Source organism: Nuphar pumila, chromosome 6 (genome assembly GCF_984573655.1).
Source record: "Nuphar pumila chromosome 6, dmNupPumi1.hap1.1, whole genome shotgun sequence".
NCBI classification, from domain to species: Eukaryota; Viridiplantae; Streptophyta; class Magnoliopsida; order Nymphaeales; family Nymphaeaceae; genus Nuphar; species Nuphar pumila.
Genome location: NC_143254.1, coordinates 10668647 through 10691623, shown reverse-complemented (window position 1 = coordinate 10691623; position 22977 = coordinate 10668647). Strand labels below are relative to the sequence as shown.

General features: G+C 35.9%; 1 protein-coding gene across 2 annotated transcripts in view; it reads left to right on the top strand.

Moving 5' to 3' along the window:
- Positions 1 to 16785, top strand: part of LOC149833934 (25.3 kDa vesicle transport protein SEC22-1) — a 52804-nt gene extending 36019 nt beyond the window's left edge. For both annotated transcript variants that reach the window (XM_090011119.1, XM_090011120.1), the window contains exon 6: positions 16386 to 16785. In XM_090011119.1, coding sequence (XP_089867245.1) covers positions 16386 to 16469 — 84 coding nt within the window. In that variant the 3' untranslated portion in view covers positions 16470 to 16785. The remainder of the gene's footprint in view (positions 1 to 16385) is intronic.
- Positions 16786 to 22977: the final 6192 nt, after the last annotated feature.

Sequence of the window (22977 nt, the reverse complement as noted above, 5' to 3'; positions counted from 1 at the left end):
TCAACTTGATGTTAAAAATGCTTTCTTGAATGGTAATTTAAATGAAGAAGTTTATATGGAACCACCTCTAGGTATGAATTTAAATAGAAAAGTTTTAAAATTAAAAAAGGCTTTATATGGACTTAAGCAAGCTCCTAAAGCTTGCTATGACAGGTTTAGTAATGTATTAATCATTTAGGTTTTTCTTCTTGTTATACTGACACTGCTCTTTTTGTCAAAAGAACATGTGACTCCATTATTATGCTTCTGCTGTATGTTGATGATATGATCATCATTGGGAATGACAAAAAGGGAGTAAATGATGTTAAGTCTATATTAAAAGATACTTTTGATATGTCTGACCTTGGTTATTTGAGATATTTTTTAGGAATTGAAGTGGCCTATTCAGCGCGTGGGTACATCTTATCTCAAATGAAGTTAGCTGCGGAAATTTGTACCAAATCAAGAATATCTGATGAAAAGAAAGTGGAGACTCCTGAAGTTATCAATGCGAAACTAAGACTTGAAGATGGTGTTCTTCTTGAAGATCCAACCCCCTACCGCCAATTAATTGGATCCCTCACCTATCTATCCATCACACGCCCAGATATAGCTCATGCGGTTCATGCAGCGAGCCAATTTCAGCACGCTCCTACTACGGTTCATATGGCGGCCGTAATGAGAATTGTGCGATATATCAAAAATACCATCTCCAAGGGACTCTTCTTATCCTCTTCCTCATCTCTTGAATTAACTGCTTTTACTGATGCTGACTGGGGAGGAAATCCCAATGATCGGATCTCAATTACGGGTCTTTGCATTTTTTTAGGTGAATCTCTCATCTCGTGGAGATGCAAGAAGCAGCAAAAGGTCTCCTTATCATCTACTGAAGCTAAATATCGGGCTATGGCAATGACAACTATGGAGATTGTGTGGCTCAAAAGTCTTCTTAGTGACATGGGCGTTAACATTTCCACTCCCACCAAGCTCTCTTGTGATAACAAGAGTGCGATATACATTGCCAGCAATCACACCTTTCATGAGCGGACCAAGCATATCGAAATGGATTGCCATTATGTTCGAGACGAATATCTCAAAGGGACCATCACATTGCCATATGTCACTTCAGAGTATCAACTAGCTGACTTCTTCACCAAGGCGCTCCCAACTCCACGATTCATGTTTCTTCTTGGCAAACTTTCGGTCTTCTCCCCGTAAAGTTTGAGGGGGCATGTTAAATTATGTATATATAAATATATATATACATATACTTATATATATATACATTAGTATATATATATATATATATATATATAAGTATATATACGTATATATGTATATATACATAATTATATTTTCTTTTTCTGTTTTGTATAAACCAAAAACCTGATAGGGGTATTTTGGTAATTCCCAAATGTACCTTTTTCTTTTTCACCTTTTTCTCTTTTTCCCTTTTTTCTTTTTCCTTTTTTATTTTGTCTTTTTGCCTTTTGGAATCATAAAGGGGCCCCACCCATCTAGTCGTTGGGGCCCCAACAGTCATATTTATGACCGTTGGGGCTCCCAACGACTAGAAGGGAGCCCCCTTTATGGGTCCTCTTTAGTGCTTCCCTCCTCTATTTAAAGAGGAGGTTCCCCCTTGTAAATGTATGGGTTTTTACACCCTTCTCTTCCTTTCTTCAATAAATCCAACTTATGACTTTAAGTCATTTCCTATATTTGTGAGTTTTGTGTGTGCACATTTGGTGTTTGTGTTCTTGGCTCTTGTAGTCACTCTTAAGGAGTGACTTTTTGCTCTATTGGTGCTTCCGCCTCTTTTCATTACATCACCCTCTCCCAAAGTTTCATAGTATGACTCATGAGTTTTATACCACGATTGTTTGTGCAATCTTGTATATCACCCTTATTCTTATATAGAGGCACGAAAGTACTCTTCCTCCACTCATTAGGCATCTTATTTGTCCGCCAAATCTTGTTAAAAAGATTTGTCAACCATTCTAAACCTTTCTCTCCCAAGCATTTTCAAGCCTCTATAGGGGCTCAACCTACACTTTTTTTAGGTCATCCTCCAAAACTTGTAGTTAGGTGTTTTTTGCCCGATTTGAACTATTAGATGTGTTTATCATTGTTTATTTACTAAAAAACAAACTTTCAAATTGATTTCACATAAGAATGTGAATATTTTATCTTCAAATTGTAGTGCAATATCAACTATTGTTTTTACATCTCTTCAAAAAATAGATCTGAGCATGAAAAATACCTAATCAAATTTTCTCTACTGAATACACAATGATAAATGCATCTACTGGTTTAGATTGGGTATTAAACACCTAAAACTACAATTTTTGGAGTCCTTGTAGTTAATGAAAAAGGGGGTAGGATGACACCCGATTATTAAGACTGACTGGATTGTTGTATCATTGTACCTATTATGGGTTTGGACCCGAAGTCCATGTATTTATTCTATTGTTTGTATTGGGTCTGGATCTAATGTAACATAATGTAATATCCAGACCCAATCTAATTTTAATATAAGTATAACATATAGGGAACGATCCTATTGTTAAGGATCGCACCACTCATTGCTGCAACCTCCCTCTCTCTCACAGGCGTCTTCTCCCTTCTTTGCACCAAACCAACGACGCTGGGCACATTCTTACATGGTATCAGAGTGGGATCACATCTGATTTCGGTTCAAGGGCGCGAATCCGATTCCAGAAAATAACTCGAGAGATTCATCTTCTGTTCCAGGTTAGTAAAACCACGCAATTTTTTTTTCCGATTCTTTATTCAATCTTTGGGTTTTCAGATCTGTGTTTGTCCCAGATCTGATTTCGTTCTAGATCTGTTCTCGTCCCAAATCTGAGTTCGTCTGTTCCTATTAAAACAATTTTTTTTTATTCTTACATTTTTTTTAGATCTGCCTCTCTTCTCATCGATTCTTTATTTCCATTCCATCTTCTATTGTTCCAGACCTGATTTCGTTCCGGCTCTGATTTTGTTCCAGATCTGAGTTCGTGTCTTTCTATTGCAAAAAAAAATAAAAATTCTTTTACCCCTTCATCGCTGCTTCTGGATCTGATTGGTGCATCAGATCTGATTGGTGTATCTACCTTGCATTAACATCAGTTCTGACTCTTCACGTCAGAACTCTCATCTTCCAACATCTATTGGTTTTCAAATTTGTATACCCAATTTTGTCAAGCCTGACGTTGCATTTTGGAGTCTGCGATAATTTGTGGAGCTTCTGACCAGTACTAATTGTGCAGTGACTGCAGTCCACTAAAGGTATTCGAGAAGCAGTGACCCATTCCTAAAAAAAAAAAAGGTCGTGAACACCGATTGTTTCTCTAACTTGTGGGACTGTCTTGATATATTTCTTGTCCTTCAATTCCATTTATTCTCCTTCCCTTCCATCTAGCTTCCTTGGTCAACTTATTTCCGAGAAACTCACCCACTCGAATTACTTAACTTGGAAGAGGCAAATATTGCCTTTTATTAGGAGTTTGGATCTCTCTGGATATCTTGATGGATCTGTCTCTACACCACCAGAGTTTGTTTTGCAAGAGGAGAGAGATGATAAAGGGGAGGTTTCCAACAAATCGGTTCGTAATTCAGAATTCACAGTATGGGGGAGAAAGGATCAGGCGGTTGTGGCATATATTACTTCTCTTTCCCAAGAGGTATTAGTGGGCATTCCCGATGAATGCTCCGCTATGGAGCTATGACAGGGGTTGGCGCAAACCTATTCACAGATTTCAGAGGCCAGAATCCTACATTTGAAGAAAGAATTTCAGCTCTTAAAGAAGGAAAACTTGTCAGTCACAGAGTCCTGACAAAGAGAAAATTCAACAGACACTAAATGGTCTTGGATCTGATTATCACATGCTGGTCACATCCCTCCTATGCATTCCTTCTTTACCAAGTTTTGAGGATATTCGCGCGAAGCTATTACAATATGAAGTTACTATTCGAGGAAATGAGATGCACTCCAGTCACCATGATGTATTGATTACAGGGGTGATGTCAGGACGAGGACGTGGAGGCTTTCGAGGTAGACGTGGACAAGGAAGGAATAGTCAAGGAGGATGAGGATTGTTGCCCACGCCCAACGTGTCACCTAATTCTTTCCCAAGGAATTAGAGCTCTAAAAAATACCGACATGTTTTCAATGCAACAAAAGGGGGCACATCAAAGCTAATTATTGGTTCAATCCACAGAACAAGGGAAAATTCAATGGTGCAAGATCCTCTCACAGAGGAAGAATAGGAGAAGACTCGAAGGATGATGAAAAGGATAATGTGAAGAATCTTCTGATATCTGCCCTTTCAAGTTTAAGCTTCAAGCAGAATGAGCAAGGAACCTGGTACATTGATTCTGGGGCTGCAGCGCATGTGACAGGTGATGTCGGTAAGATTTTAAAACCTGTTCCTTATCGCGGAAAATTTCATATTAAAACTGGAGATGGTACTCTTCACTCTATATCTCACACTGGAAATGTTAACCTTCCTCTCCCTAATTCTTCTCTAAATTTGTCCAATGTCTATCATTCTCCAAGTATTGTCAAGAATATTGTCTCTGTCTCTAAACTTGTTGATGATACTAATTCTTCTGTTGAATTCACTCCTTCTGTATGTGTCAAGGATCTTCTCACGAAGAAGACGCTCGTTGAAGGAGAACGACAAGGAAACATGTATATCCTCAAGGAACTTTCTTCTTCTTCTGTTCGTAGTGCTTCATCAAATTCATCCGTCGTTCAGCCAGTCCAGCCAGTGTCGTCTAAAGATTGTTTTAGTTTATCTCAGTGTAATAAGCCAGAGATTTGGCATCGTCGTTTAGGTCATTGTAATGGTTTCTTCATTAAGAAACTAGTGTCAAGTGGACTTGTTCCAGAGTCTAGTCTGAGTGTTGAGTGTGATACTTCACTTTGTTCCAGTTGCCAAATATGCAAGAGTCATGTTCTTCCTTTTAATTCAATAAATCAAAGAGCTTCAGTACCTTTTGAAATTGTGTATTCTGATGTTTGGGGTCCTGCCCCACGATCTTCTTTATCCGGAAGTCGCTATTACGTAACTTTTATTGATAGCTACTCTAGATATACTTGGATTTATTTTATGAAACATAAATCTGAAGTGTTCAAACTCTTTCGTTCATTTTTCGCTTCGTGGCGGAAAGAAAACATCGGCACATTGTAGAAAGTGCCTTGAGTGTGTTGCATGACACTCACGTTCCCGTGAGTTTGTGGACTGAGGCCTTCCACTCAGCTGTGTATATCATAAATCGTCTACCCATGACATTGCGAAAGAACCAATCCCCTTATTTTGCTCTTTTTTGGGACTCAACCCGATTATAATGAGTTGCGAGTGTTTGGTTGTATATGTTACGTTCATATTGATAGCTCTCAACGAAATAAGTTTCAGGACAAGGCATGTGTGTGCAAGTTTGTGGGATATGCTGACCAATACAAAGGGTATCGATGCTATGACCCCATCACTCATCGCATCAGAGTCTCACGAAATGTTGTGTTTGATGAAACCATTGTTCAACACCCAGGAAGTGTAGATGGACACAACGAGGCCGTTGAGTGGTACCAGCCGTGGCTTGCCACTGAGTTGCTTAACCAGATAGAGACATATGATGCTTCCTCATGTCATATGCCACCTGTTGAACCGAGTGAGACCGGTATTGAACCTCAGACCACGCCACCTGTTGAACCGAGTGAGACCGGTATTGAACCTCAGATGGAAGAATTGAGAAATGCGCAGGTTCCTAGCATATCTACTTCAGATGCCGCAAAATTTCAAGGAATCGTCTATGTACGACGAAATAAGAATAATAATCAACCAATTGATGTGCAGCCCAAACGAACTGGAAGAATTCGCCATCCTATTGAGAGATGGGTCAGTTATAACAACTTCTCTACAGATCTGCAATTATTTGTTTCTCAGATTGAAAAGCAAGATGAACCTGTCAGCTTCTCGGATGCATACATGTCAACCAAGTGGATTGAAGCCATGAATGAGGAGATAGAAGCCTTACATGAATGTGGAACTTGGGAGATTGTCCCTAGACCCTCAAACAAAAATGTTGTTGGTTCTAAATGGGTCTATAAGATCAAGTACAAACCTGATGGATCCATTGAACGCTACAAGGCGAGACTTGTAGCCAAAGACTTTGCTCAAGAATATGGGCAAGACTATGATGAGACCTTTAGCCCAGTGGTCAAGATGGGAACAATTCGATTAATTTTATCTTTGTCGGTTCAGTATGGTTGGACTCTCCGTCAGCTCAATGTCAAAAATGCATTTTTGCATGGCAGTCTGAAAGAAGAAGTGTATATGGAGAAACCCCCTGGTTATGCAGAATGCAGTCCCAACACTCATGTTTGTAAATTACGAAGAGCCATCTATGGGCTAAAGCAGGCCTCTCGTTCTTGGTTCGATAGCTTCTCTGTCGAAGTTCAACGACATGGATTCATTCGATCTTATCTCGATCATTCCTTATTCATTTTTCGAGATCGTCAGGTCAGTACTTTACTTCTCATATATGTAGATGATATTATTATCACTTGGAATTCTGATGAACATATAGAAGCTACAAAGACTCTCTTGAGTCGAAAGTTCAAGATGAAAGATTTGGGGGTTCTGCGTTATTTCTTGGGGGTTGAAGTAGACCGTCGGGATAAATATCTTTCGCTAACTCAACACAAATATACCTTGGATTTACTGGATAAGGCAGGTATGAAGGATTGTAAACCTCTGTCCACTCCTAGTGTATTGAATCATAAACTCAGTGCTCTAGATGGGGAGGCATATGGAGATCCCAGACAATATCGCAGCCTCGTGGGTATGCTTCAATATCTCACTTTCACTAGACCTGATATTGTGTATGCAGTGAATCAAGTTTCGTAATTCTTGCATGATCCACGCACAGAACATATGAATGCTGTCAAGAGAATTCTTCGGTACTTAAAGGGAACACTTGGGGATGGCTTAGTTTATCATCAATCTAAGACCAAAAGAGAGCAACATAGACTAATTGTGTATGCAGATGCTGACTGGGCTGGAGATCCAGATGACAGAAGGTCAGTGTCTGGTTATTGTGTTTTTATTGATGAAAACTTAATAGCATGGAGTAGCAAGAAACAACGTGCAATTGCACGATCCAGTACAAAGGCTGAGTATAGGTCTATGGCAGCAGCTACAACAGAGGTTACATGGCTGATCTATCTTTTGATAGAATTAGGAGAAACCATTTTACCCACTACTCTTTTGTGTGATAATTAGAGTGCCATCCAGATTTCCTTTAATCCCATTCATCACAGCCGTACAAAGCATATAGAGATTGATCAACATTTTATTCGGCAAAAAGTAGAAGACAGGGAAGTTGAACCTGCTTATATTCGGACGACTGATCAGGTGGCGGATTTGTTCACTAAAGGTCTTACCAACATACAATTTTGGTTCTTGAAGAGCAAGTTGTCCATGGTGCATGACCATGCACAACTTGAGGGAGGATATTCAGACTGACTGGATCATTGTATCATTGTACCTATTATGGGTTTGGACCTGGACCCGAAGTCCATGTATTTATTCTATTGTTTGTATTGGGTCTGGATCTAATGTAACATAATGTAATATCCAGACACAATCTAATTTTAATATAAGTATAACATATAGGGCACGATCCTACTGTTAAGGATCACACCACTCATTGCCGCAGCCTCCCTCTCTCTCACAGGCGTCTTCTCCCTTCTTTGCACCAAACCAACGACGCTGGGCACATTCTTACACCGATGTCATTACTTTTTTCTTTGTGAGTATTGGGAATATCCCCATTCATAGATCTGAGATAAAACATGTATGAAATGAAAGGTTGAATGATTGACTCTGCAATCAGTTATAATCAGTAGGTGTTCAATGTAATGAAATCACAAACAAAAATACACTCACAATGCTACTAAGTGCATACAAGAAAGTGCTCAAGCACAAGACCACAAAGGCAATACACTAGCCACCAATGGGCAAATACAAGACCACTAGGGCACATTGACAATAACTCACAATGGCACCCAAAAGACCACATACAATATAAAAAATTAATATTTTATTCACTGCAAAATGCTTAGGAAAAGCATGCAAAATATATGGGAGAAATCCCATATATATAGAGAATAGAGGGAGCAAGAGGGCTAGTCCAACGACTAGTTCGGCTAGTTTGACAAGCCATTGGACTAGTCCAACAGCTAGTTGGGCTAGTCCCAATGGCTAGAAAAGATTCAAAAATTAAAAAGTTAAAAACAAAAGTGCCGCTTATGGGCATGATCTATTACAAAAAGAAAAAGACAAAAATGCCCTTAATGGGCACGACCCATTACAAATACAAAGTAAAAGAAAATACATAGAAACCCTAAGAAAATATATATATACATGTATATGTATATCAACACATATATACATAATGTATACAAGTTAACAGTTCAAATCGTTCATTTGAATAAAGTGAAACCTTTCTTATTGGATGGTCATGATACTTCCTAAAGATCAAAATTCTTGATTGATGGAGGAATAATATCAGCATTTTGGTTCAATAAGATAATGAGATACCAAAATGGATGATTGAATCACTTCATACTAGGAATAATCACTGGAAATTCTTGATAACACCTATTGCTATTTCTCAATGATATCTCACGACAATTGGCTGAATCCTATGAAACGATTTCATAGAAGCTCATTGCTATCTTCTTTTGATAAAGCAAATCTACTTTGATTATTGAATAATCCACATCACTATTGCTTCTATTCTAACAAAAGATTCCCTTTTTATGCAGAAAAAAACTTGTATCGATAATTATGATATTATATATGGACAATTCTTTCATATCTCTTTGATCCACAACAAGATTTTTTCTTTGTGCATCGTTAAAAAGTGATTTTTCGGAGAGATACTATTTCTCCAATCGAGTCACAATCTATCTGACATATACATACCTAATGATTTTTCACAAAGTGGTGACAAAACGTATAACTTATAGAAATCTCAACCTCTTTAAAATGTGAATCTATGTGATTGAGAAAAGAACTTGCATTAGTATGTCAGTTTCAATTCAAACATGGGGTTGATTCACACTCCATGTTCTGAGAAATATTTACATCCGCAAAGAAAATGGAATCTTTGTCTAAAGAAATGTGTTGAGGAGTATAGAGCCTTTCAATGAGATAATGCATTTTCAAATCGCTCAAAATGAAATCTGTTCCAAAGGCGTGTATGGGTAAATGTTAGCCAAAAGTAAAGATGTAAAAACTAGATATTTGAATCTAGTAAGGTGTATTGGAAATGAAGAAAATAGTCTTAGGTAATGATTGTAACGCCCCAAAATTTTAACCCAAATTTAAGATTTTTTTTTTTATAACAGCGGAAACAAGTAATATTATGGGGTTAAACATTCTGGAACATTACAGTGGAGAGAAAGCCAAAACGTTTATTTCATTTCACTATCAATGAATAACAATATCAGAGTTTTAAAACATAAAAGGAACTCAAACTATCCCTGAAACAATAAATCAAAAAATCTCGATCCGATGCCTCATCCCGCAACCGCTCATAAACCCTATTCTTTACCTGAAAAATAGTAAATTGATTGAAATTAGACTACAACTGTTTAAGTAGGAATTACTGTAAATTTTCTTGCAGGTATATCATGTGTCAAGTATGTGATGTTGATGTCGTGGGTGATTTTCAGCATATACAAGATCAAATAAAGAAATTACACAACAACAGTAACATGTATATCATTTAACTCACAACCACAACATTAACATGGATAACATTTAGCTAACAAATACACATCAACAAGATTCAAACATCTCAATGTTACAATTTTTAAAGTATGCTAAGAGTAAAGAAATACATTCTGAAACAACTATTTAAGTGTGAAACTGCAATCCAGTAATTCAACTCAGCGTGATACCTAAAATGTTCTAATTGATGTTTATTATTCATGGGTGTTTTATTAACCCGAACGTTCTAACCAAAACTGTAAATCCTAAGGGAGCGACCAGTGACCGAGAGAGCCTCCCAAAGGCCGAAACTAAAACAGAATGCATCCCTAACTTCTGCAGAAGAACAAAGAACTACCACCTAGGACATATTGGTAGTCTAGGCCCCCCAACTCTGAGGACTGAGGACCAACGAGTCACTTTAGCTCGAAACAGTTAAACACATGTCCCCAGAGTTTTGTACCACCTACCCTCTCCAAGGTAAGCCCGAATCTGAGTGAGTTAATTCTTTCATTTATTTAAATTATCCAAAGTAGAGGAGCGTTTCCCCCAAACTACCTCCTACTATCTTAGTAGTAGGTCCCCAACCTTAGTCATTTTACCAAGGCATACACATCACAAATTTTTTTCATATTGATTGTACAAACCCACTCAGAGTACTTCGGTGCCTTTAAACCAGTCAAGCACGAATGCCCCGGTGCCTTTAAACCAGTCAGACAATAATATTATATTCTCATTTTCATGTGATTTCACATCATAACTTCGATGGTCTATGCATGACCCTCAACACACTGGCTTGACATTCATATGTCCACAACAAACTGACCCATAGGTTCGGTTATCGGATCATCATTCATCTTCATTATTATTATTTAATTATTTTTCAATAGCAAATTGCCACAACGTACCATTAGGTTTTGACTTGTGATGTCCCAACACATTCGCATTCGAACATTCGAAAAGATATACACTTAATGTGCATTTTGATCATTTTAAGAAATATGCATTTGAACATACTAAATTATGCAACTTAGTATATAAAATTGAATATCATTTTACCATGCAACTAAATATGCATTTGAGCATTAGTTTAATATACAACTTCATGTAACAGTGAATAACAACCTAATATGCAATTAAGTTTGCATTGAATATCAGCTTGATATGCAGCTTTGTACGAAGTTGAACATACACTTACTATGCAGTTACATAGGCATTGAGCATCTAACTAATATGCAGCTTCATATGGAACCGCGCATCCACCTATAGGCATCTAAATAGGAATTTGCATATCAACTGAATATGCAGGTAAATGTTAACTTAAATTTCAACTTAACATGAATCAAACTAGCTTCTCATTTATACATGCTTCCAAGATTTTTCCCACAACAGATTACCAGGTATGTATATTCAGAAATAGCAAATGTTTCAATCCATTTCCAAACAATTTTAACGATCCCATAAAATAAGCATGTTGATTCCTAATCCTATCACATGATGTTATGAACCTATAGATTTCATTTAACAGATATCACTGATATCACATACAGGGCTAGTCAAACTAAATTTCCAGAATCCTATGATGAAACAACAAAATAGATTAACATTGATCCTCCTTTGAGGTCCAATAATAATATAGCTAGTAGGACCATTTTACAAGAATTAACAATTAAGATAAGTCTACATTTTTAGAGCCACACTTAGCACACATATATCAAAGAACTTATTGTTGCTTAATTACATAAAAAAGTCAACAAAATTCTGAGCTATCATGACATTTCAATAGAAATATTGCACCACTATGGTTCATCTGAATTGCATCACCACAATATGCCCCACTGGTAATCATTCCAAAGTAAATTTCCTTTATTAGCAGAATTCAATATGCAGAGGTATATATAAATATATATATCTATATTTGAATATCGCAGACAAGCTATGCCAATGACTAATCTTTTTTTTTCCACAGCATAAAGTATAATATGACAACCTATGATTTTTCTGTCAGGAGCAGTCTGTATAAGTTACTATGTATATAACGATGCCAGTTCAACCCCTAATATTAATAGCAACACTCACCCCTACCCTATCAGAACTGAGACAATACTATGACCGAATTTCCGTATTAAGCATACATATTAGTAAATAGTAGAGCTAACATTACATCCAAAGCTAGAGCATGCAAAAGTTGAATCTACAAGGCATATAGTAACACAAACTGTTTCTGTTAGAGAAACTGATACAAAAAAAATTAACCCACCAGACTTACAAAAATACAAATGAAGATACAGGTTAGATTCCCTTCTCTTGCCGGCCCGAATTAAATTACCTATTTATTTATTTATTTTTCTCCTATCCTTTGATTATTTCCAAAGGCTTAGTGCACCCGAGTGTTTACTGTTATATGGTCCTGCTCATAGGTAGCGACATTTAAACAAAAAAATGATATCAAACGAACTATGCAATTATACCCAATCAAATTCAAAGGACGGGGGTTTCAAGTTTCAACACAGATTACCACAGACTAAAACACACGATCAATCTAAACCTAGCATCGATTTAACACACGGTGTCATCTATCGTATTATTGACTTACACAAAAAATCTCAACATGAAAGGCATTAGCTCGATTGAATCCCTCTTTCAGGTATCCGAAATCCCCAACTCAATCGATTTGGGATTTCTGTAAGCCCAAAATCCTCTTTCCGTTAGGGATTTTTGGCTACCCACACAGCATGCTCGAACCAAGACATACCAAACAAGGAAAACAACAGTAAATCCTACCTTGTTTGATGATTTCCCCTCTTGTTCTGCCATGAATCTGGGTGCAGCCGAACTCATGTTCACCGACGAGTGTCAGAATGGAAGGGAACGAGAGGAGAGTCGTCGTCGGGTGGTGTTGCCGGAGAAAGGGGAAGCGAAGGTGGCGGCGATGTCATCGGAGCTCGCAAAGGGGAAAAGTTGCAGAGGACAACGGCTCAGGTTGTTGGGAGGTCGTTGGCGACGACATCGATGGAGAGAGGGAGGCGGCACTGCCATCGACCAACATCGCACGCTGAGAGAGAGAAGGTCCAGCGCCGGCTCAGTCGCACGCAAGGAGTGCAGAGCCGAGAGGGAGGCGAGAGAGGAAGAGCGCAGGGTGAGAGAGATGAGAGGAAGAGGAGAGTGTGAGGAAGAGAGAGGATAGGGGATTTGTAGGATGGTGGCCCCCGAAATGGAAGGGCCGCTACCCCCACCACGGCGGCTGCGCGCCCCTCTCCTTTGCCAGACTCGTGTTAGGGTTCCTTCAGAACCCTAACCACGGCCTTTGCTTCTTTATCGCTACACGAGTCGCGGCCCGGGTTCGGATCTGGGTCCGAACCGTGACCCGCGACGCTGGATCCACCTTTAGCGTGGATCCAGGTCGAAAAATGAATGGATCGACGGATCCATAGTTGGATCTATTTGATTCCAACTGTGGATTCGATCCATCATACCCAATTTTAATTAATATTTTTCTTACAATAATTAATATTAGTTATTTATTATATATACTTTAATACATATTTGTAGGTTTCTTATGGATTCGGGTAACGGATCCTAAGCCCAAATCATATAGAACCGCTTTAAATTTTCCCGGTATTACAATGATGACCGAATTTAGAAGAGATGGAGAAAGTATTATTGTCGCTTGCTAAATGAAGAATAGAAAAATGAAGTAGAACAAGAAGGGAAACCTAACTAGGGAATGATCAATAGAATTAATAAAGTATAAATAACAATAAAAAAGATGAAAAAATAAAGCATTAGGTTTAGATAATGTCTCTGTTTGTCTTTTGGATGTGGATGAGTAAGATTAGGATTAAATGGTTAACAAAATTGTTTAATAGTATCTTATATATAGAAAAAATACTAAGTGAATGGAGAAAGAGTATTTTGGTTCGTATATATAAGAATAAAGGTAGTATTTAAAAATTCTCTAATTGTAAAAGTATTAAACTTATGAGTCACATCATGAAGTTCTGGGAGAGAATAATACTGCAACATTTGAGAAGAGAGTCATATATATTGGAGAATTAAATTTGGTTTCATGCCATGAAGATGGACAATAAAAACTATATTTTTACTAAAGCAACATATTGAAAATTTCTGAAAGTCCTTCATTCTAATTTTCACTCAAATCACTTTCAAGATGCCTTGATGGTGAAATAGTGACTGAACATCTCGTGCTCCAGATCTGTATGAGGGAACTGTAAACTATTGTTAAGGGAATGTGTAGAGAGACTAGTATATTCCCAATTAGAGTTAGGTTACACCAAGGATCCAATTTAAGCCTGTATATTTTTGCGTTAATCATAGACAAAGTATCATCCCATATCTAGGAGAATGACCCAGGGTGTATGCTCTCTGTAGATGACATAGTGCTTGTTAGTCAATATAGAGAAGATGCACAGAATACACTAAAATTTAGAGGAACACATTAGAGAAAAATGGTTCAAGAATAGATGGAATAAAAGTAGGATACATGAAATGCAACTTTAATGCAGAAGTTAGTGAGAAAAATATCAAAAAAATTAGGGGTTCAAGCCCGTATCTTTTTGCGTTAATCATAGACAAAGTATCATCCCCTATCTAGGAGAATGACCTAGGGTGTATGCTCTCTGTAGATGACATAGTGCTTGTTAGTCAATATAGAGAAGCTGCACAGAATACACTAAAATTTAGAGGAACACATTAGAGAAAAATGGTTCAAGAATTGTTGGAATAAAAGTAGGATACATGAAATACAACTTTAACGCAGAAGTCAGTGAGAAAAATATCATAAAAATTAGGGGTTTAGCAATGGGTCAAATGGCACAGCAGCCTGGTTGGCCAAAACTGGGCCTAGGCTAGGCCAGAATCAATTAGACCCATAAGCCTAATGGGTGGACAGTAAGCTGGCATCTGTCCATAGGCCATCCTGAACCAGGCCCGACCAATGGCCCACCCGTTAAATGAAAAACAGAAAGTGCTCCATGTAAATAATGATGATGGGCTGCAAGGTTATTAATCTCAAGTACTTGAATCTCATAACATTTCCTGTTGTGGTTTTGTGAATTAACAGAACTATCATTGCTTTTAGAATGCCAACTTTAGATGGTAATAGATTTATGAAGGTTCAAACAATCTCATACCTAGAATATGCCCTTCCCAACAGTAAATATGTAATAGACTCATGGTTGTCCCACTTCCTGCTTTTCTGGGGTGTTATGGGGTTGTGAGAGTTTGGAGGAATGGTATCTAGGTCATGCTACATAACAAGTTGCACAACAGTGAGTGTCAACATGGTTTGAGAACTGATGCTTGTGAAGCTTAGTGATTTCATTCTTACCTTCATGCTTAGTTTGAGCTGACGAGGGACATGACAAATATTTCTATGGATTCTTAGTTATTATATCTGTTCATTGAATAAATGAAGTGATGATCAAAAGAACGGATTCTTACTCAGAGAACTTTTTTGTTCTGTTTTGTTCTTTGTTGAATCATTGTGGTTCTAGTAGGAATCTGAGGTTTCAATTGATTCATAGGGTCTCAAGAAGATAATTCCTATCAATAGTAAATTCAGTTGATGCTGCGGTGTTAGTATTAGAGCGACATGCCTTTTATTTGAGCTAATGTGGCCTGAATCACATTATTAGCTTCATGCAAATTGCGCTTCTTAGTACGATCAGAATGTTTTATACCATTTCATTGTGCTCCTGCAATTAATATGACTACTAAATGATGAGCCATATAGCTACCTAACATCAACTTTGTTGCCAACTTTTCTGCTTTAAGAATGTGCCTCCCTCACGTAGCTAATGCATATGTTTGGATGCAACTGGAAGCTCATGAGTCTGGGGAAATGCATACTTATCACTGATGCAAGCAAATGCAAACAAACATGCGTGTTAACTGTGTTTTGTGCATGCTGGTGCATACAGGAGGCATAATAGGAAATTAAGAAACAAAGTATTTGGTTTCATGCTGTTGGCATGCATGTGCAAGGACAAGTCTTTTTTCTTTGAACAAAAGAAAAAATTTCGACTGAAAACATAACCTAAAAATAACTTTACTATATATATAACCTAAAAATAAATTCACTATATATATATATGAGGAATATTATTTGCTACAATCTATTGTATGTGCAATCGACTTAGCAAAGTGTTGGGGCCCCTTTTGCATGTGCAAGGACAAGTCTTTTTTCTTTGAACAAAAGAAAAAATTTCGACTGAAAACATAACCTAAAAATAACTTTAATATATATATATATATATATATATATATATAGAGAGAGAGAGAGAGAGAGAGAGAGAGAGAGAGAGAGAGAGAGAGAGAGAGAGAGAGAGAGAGAGAGAGAGGAATATTATTTGCTACAATCTATTGTATGTGCAATCGACTTAGCAAAGTGTTGGGGCCCCTTTTTTGTTTTTTTTTCTCAGATCTAACACCATAGATGATCCAAGAGTTGATTCTTACTAAATCGAGCATGCTGAACACATCTATGAGGTTAGATTTAGTGAAAACAATGGTTCTGGCTTCATCAGCCGAATTGGAATAATAATTGGGTCTTTCAGTCAATTTCCTATACTCAAAAAGCTAACTCCATAATGCTAACTGCAGGCTTTGATCCGCAAGTGGGCTCCTGTTGCTGTTGTGTTAGGAGTAGTCTTCCTGCTTCTTTGGGTGCGCAACAAATTATGGTGATTCAATTTTTTAGCAAGTGCAGAATCAGGCACTCAAACATTTGATATCCATGAGCAAGCTGGGTTTTCAACACAGAATTGGTGCAGCAAGTTCTTGCAGAGGATCTGATTGGGTGAGAGATGATGATGCTTCTGAAGTGACTGTTGGCACCAAAATTTTGCAGTTTGGACAAGTTTGTATCTCATGAGTTATTTTGTAGCTTTACACACATAAATGGTAAATGTTAGACCTATATTCTTTTTGTGATGAACATCAAGTTCACTTTCGGCGTGCTGAACAAGAGTAAAAACTGTGAATCCATGAATGTTTTTTCCTATGGGATCTGTGATTTTCTTAACAAGGATTTCTTTTGATCATTCTTTCCTAATACTGAAGTTTATGGAGATGCTTGTACTTATTTTTCTCAAGCAACTATAATGAATTTAGAATTTGCTTTGTTAGTAATAGGATATATTTGTTTCGGTGTGCTTGACCCATGACCTTTTTTTGGTCTTTTTTAGTAAATCTAACCCTACAGGTGTGATCTAGATGGTCAAGTTTGGGGATCAGCTTTTGAATTACCAGATTCTGACGTGTACTGGTTTTTCTGGCTATTAAAAGATGGATAACTGTGAATACATCAAAATTTCAAGACTTGAAATAAAACATTTTTTCGTTAAAAATGTGGTTTAAGGGTCGGTCTCCAATAAATCAACCATGCTGAATTGAGTCAAGACAATTTGCAACTATGAGTTCTTAGGTCGATTGCACATGCAGTCAACGGTGGTAACTAATATATCCTTCGCAATATATGGCAGGTTGATCATCAGACATGAAATGATGAGGTTGGTTTAAGTTCATGCACTTAGATATGATTAACCATAGTTGTTTACTGAGTGCAGTCAGTTTTTTATTTCCTGAGCCTACATTCAGGCTATAGGATTACTGCATGCCTCTTATACTGAGCCAGTTTGTGTGGTCTCATTCTTGTTGAATTTTAGGGTTTTCTTCTCTTTTGATCCTACCAAGAGGGTAGGAATTCTCCTAGCCAAAAATCAAGACAGATTTGATATGGTCATGAGACACAATTATACCATATTTAAAAAAATGACATGACGACAAGCATTTTTAGTATTTTTTTTTTAATTTATAACCCATGACCTGGTCGCGCTGGCTCAGCCTGCCATACCTATGGTCGTCGTGCTGGCAGCATAAAACTCTTAGGGAGGGGCGACACCCATGAGAATCAAACCTTGACTGCCCACCTAGCAGCCAAGGCACCACCCCACTATGCCAACCCCCCTTGAGCAAGCATTTTTAGTATTTAAATTATAAGAATCAAGTTTCTTTAGTATTTTGTATATAAACATATATTTATTAAGGTTCAAATAGCTCAAGTATGAATATGCAAACTAGTCTAAACTCTAAATTATTAAAACACAAAAAATATCTTTAAATTTTTAACAAAATGTAAAAAAGACACAAAAATGTTCGAACTTCTACTTTGGAAACAAGTTTTGCAATTTGATAGTTTAGTGTTTCGCCCATGATCATGTTGACCCCGTTAACTTAACAAAATAAAAATAACCTAACAAAGTAACACAAAAAATAAAATAAAGAAAACAAAATATAGTTGCATGTTACGAAGTCAACTTAGTACAAGTTACCGCAATTTTATATTGCCACCTCTAAAGTGGGTCCACTAAGTCTGGACTTAGATCCAACATTGAATAACTAACACCGGGCCCACATCCAGATCTGACCAGATCTGGCATAGTCTGTAAGAAATCTGGGTTCGGGTTTGGATACTAAGACCAGATCAAGAAACTATGTAATTTATTATTAAGGTTCTTTGAAAATTGATCCCCGCCTTTTTGCCCATTTGCAAAATAGTCCCTACCTTATGTCATTTTGTAAATCAGTCCTCACGTTTCTCACTGTTATTACAAACTGACCCTTCTGACAACAGCTGTTAGTTTGACCATGGTTAGCTGGTCACTAAAATGCCCTTCATCAAATAGTTGTTTGTGTATTAGTTTTTTTACAAATTAGTCCCTATTCCCTACCTTATTCACAGTTTACAAACCCATTTGTAAAATGGCATAAGGCAGAGACTATTTTGCAAATGGGCTATAATGCAGGCTCCAATTTGTAAAAAGCTTTTTTGTTATGACAAAGAACCCTCTCTCAAGCGCGGAAAACCAAGGGTCTGATTTATCAAACGCTATTATTTTAGATTATGAAAAGTTAGATCTTAATCAAACTAGGGTCTGATTTATAAACCTCTAAACAAAACCCAGTTCCATCTATGATTGGATATCTTAGATCTGACCCTATTATTTTCATATCCATTTTATTGAACGTGAACCTGAAATCTAGGGTTCAGATCCGGTCCCAATTGTTGACAAGCCCAATTGAGAGCATAGAGACTAACATATTATAGGACAACTTAACAGCTGTGAAAAAATCGTGATATTTTAACAAAATTTTTCTAAAATGCACTTAAAGTTCGGGCATTAAAAAAAAAGGACACCTAAGTTTTGATTTTTTTAAAAAAGGCACTTAAATTTGTGCACCCTTAATAAAAAACAAACTTTTATCCATTTAACCTAGGTTAACACTAACCCAAGAAGAGTTAAGAGAGTTAATTTACTAATTAACCCTTCAAAGTCTTTCTTCCTCTTTTTAGGTGCATTTTTTGAAAATATGATATTGGGGTCAAATGGTAATTCTACATCACATTTAAACTGAAAACTTGTTAACCACGATATTTTTTAGGTGCATTTTTAAAAATTTTCAAAACTTAGGTGCCTTTTTGAAAACTTTCCTTTAACCTTTTTGTTTGTTTTTTCAGATTTTTTATCATTAAAATCTCAAGAAAATAAATAAATTCAAAATAAAATGTAAAATTTTGAATAATATGAAAAAGTAAAATAGTCAGTATATTAAACGTTACTATGCCATTGTAAATGCAAATATCACAATAACTGGCGAAGATAAGGAACTAATGAGTAAAAATTACTTTTTTCTTCATTTTTTTTTAAATTTTTTGCATATCAAATGTTACCCATGTGATCTACATGGTTTGTTTAGTAGGAAACTTGTTTTGAATCATGTGGTTATGACAAGTAATTAGGTTTTTAAAGAGTTCCAAAAAGCAATGGCCTACAATGTGTCAACTCAAAAGATAACATTTTTACACCAGGAAGATTGATCCTTAGCAAACAAACCATGCTGAAAAAAAAAACATATATGTATCTATGTGATTAGATTGAGTTGATACAACTTGAACTTACAATTTCTAGCTCATTAGTTCCATACCTTCATTAGCAGCCAATATTTACCCCCACAATAAAATCACAATATGATTGAGTACCTAATGAAAGATTTTTATGGTTGACCTTATTCTGATCAGATATTGATCACTCTGCCTTCCATCTAGGGATGTAAACGGCTTGAATTCGGGTCAGATGTAACTAATACCGTATCCAACTAATCAAATATCAGTTAATCCGTGTCGAAACCAAATTGAGATGGAGAAAACCTAATACTGTATCTGAACTTTTGCATGTATTTGGATAAGGATATTCATCAAATCCAGATATCTATTGGATTCGGTAGTAAAATTTAAAACTATATCCGAATCTAATTATAATTGGATGTGGTTTTGGCTTACGAAATTCGACCAAACGGAGTTGAATTCCATTTGGTGGGATGTCAGATAAAACCTGATCCATCAACATCCGTACTTCCATTTGAATGGTAATATCACGATTTGTTGAAAGTATCATGATATTTTGATTGTTTAAACATCACTAAAATGTTGTGTTTTTCTGGTGATATTTTCGAAGTGTCGTGGGACGACATCGGGTTAACCAAACAAGTTCATTTTTTTTGCAATGGTACTGCATGCTTAGCATACGACTCTACTCCGATGACCATTTATCTCAAATTATGTTAGAAAGACATGTCCTCGATGTGAGGATGCATGAGCAGGTTCTACTTGTAAGTTTGAAAATGTTTTGAAAAATAAGACATGAGGATACAATTTTTTAAAGTTTTTAATTAATAAAAAATAAATTTTTTATTTTAATGTTAAAAAATGTATTTTATTAAAATAAACCTTTAAAATAATAATAAATAATAAACAACAATAAAATAATATCTATATGTGTCAGTGTCCACGTTCACGTATCCAAGCTTATCTCATCAATATACACCACCAAAATTTCCCTGTGATAGATCTACACTACACCCATCGGGAGGGTGTTGTGTGTTCTCCCTCAAAGATAAATTCGCGTATTTTGGTACATACAAAGGAATATCTTGGGACTCACTATAATTCATATGCCAATGTTACCCATGATGATTTTATAATAAAATAACATAAAAAAAGGTAGATATGCATTTGACTAAAATGTCTTCCCATAAAATAGATATTCGTTTGACGAAAATGTTTTCTCGTAAATAGCTTTATACATTCCCACGACTCTTATCATCGCCTGAGTCGGAGCCCACCGGCTCCTTCAAAGGGACAATGCCTGAACTAAAGTTTGTGAAGCATATTCTCAAGAGTACACCATTACTAGAGTCTTTGAGAATCAGCCTCAATTCGAGGAAAATGGTCTAGTGGGTTGCCATTAGTAATGAGCTTGTTTGCTTGGAGATGATGTATCATCAACTATATATAGAATTGCTTTGCAGCAGGAAATGAACTCGACAATGAATGTTCTGGATCACCCTTTGACAACGCACCATCTGCTGTAACATGAACTCCTTTTGACGACGCACCCTTTGTCATTGTTTGCTATCGTCGAAGCACCCTTTGTCATTGTCTGCTGCCGCTGAAGCACCCTTTGCCATCATCTGTTGCCGACAGAGCATCCTTTGTCATCGTCTATTATCGTCAGAACACCCTTTATCGTTGTCTGCTCGTGAGAAATAATTGAACTACCAGAGGAATCAACATTCTGTCTATTGTTCATCATGATACCAGGGTGCAAGCGTCAAACTAAGTAGACAAAAAATAGTGATTTAGAGAAGAGATAATGGTGCCAATGTCGAACTGAGTAGATAGAGAACAACAATTTACAAAAAAGATTAGATTAGAGAGTAACAATTTATAGTAGAAATCAGACTTGCATATAAGGCAACTCAAAAAAATACTTAAAATTATCTTCTAAATTTGGATCCAACTTCTGTCATCCATAATGTCTGCACACTTCTTCAATTATGCATAAGTTCAAAGATTATTGCCTACCTAGGTATTGTGTACAAATATTTAACTACTATATACATATATTTGCTTAATTTGAGAAAAAAAATCTACAACCTTTAAAATTCTTAAACTACTATATACAGATATACATTTAGCATGCATTCAATAAAACCCCCCAAATCTAAATCATATATAAAAATAATATATTTAGCATGAATTAAATAAATAAATTATAAAATAGACAATTAATATATAAAAATCCTAAAATCTCAGTCACATATGAAAAAAATACATTTAGCATGCATTCAATAAATAAATCACAAAATAGACAATTAATATGTAAAATTTTTAAAATTTAAGTTATATATGAAAAAAATATATTTAGCATGTATTTAATAAATAAATTATAAAATAAGTAATTAATATGTAAAACCCTACAAATCTAAATCATATATAAAAATATATATATAGCATGTATTAATAAATAAGTCATAAAATAGAAAATTAAAATCTAAAACCCTTAAAAGCTAAATTATATAATTAAAAAAACATATTTAGCATGCATTCAATAAATCAATTATAAAATATGAAATTAATATATAAAACTCATAAAATATAAGTCATATATGAGAAAAAAATACACTTGGCATGCATTCAATAATTAAATTATAAAATAAAAAATTAAAATATAAAACCCTTAAAATTTAAATCATATATGAAACAAATATATTTAATATGCATTCAATAAATAAATCATAAAATAGAGAATTAAAATGTAAAACCCTTAAAATTTAAATCATATATTAAAAATATTTAGCATGTATTCAATAAATCAATCAGAAAATAAATAATTAAAATGTAAAACCCCTAAAATCAAAATCATATATAAAGAAAATACATTTAGCATGTATTTAATAAATAAATCATAAAAAAAGAAATTAATAGGTAAAACCCCTAAAATCTAAGTCATATATTAAACAAAAAATACATTATTATGTATTTAATAAATAAATAAATACATAATTAATATATAAAATTCCTAAAATCTAAATCATATATGAAAAAAATACACTTAGCACACATTCAATAAATAAATCACAAAATAGACAAATAATACACAAAACCTTTAAAATCTAAGCAAGAGAGAGAGAGAGAGAGAGAGAGAGAGAGAGAGAGAGAGAGAGAGAGAGAGAGAGAGAGAGAGAGAGGATGGGAGAGAGAGAAGAGATGGGGAAGAGAGAGAGAGAGAGAGAGAGAGAGAGAGAGAGAGAGAGAGAGAGAGAGAGAGAGAGAGACCAGAAGGTTCGAGAG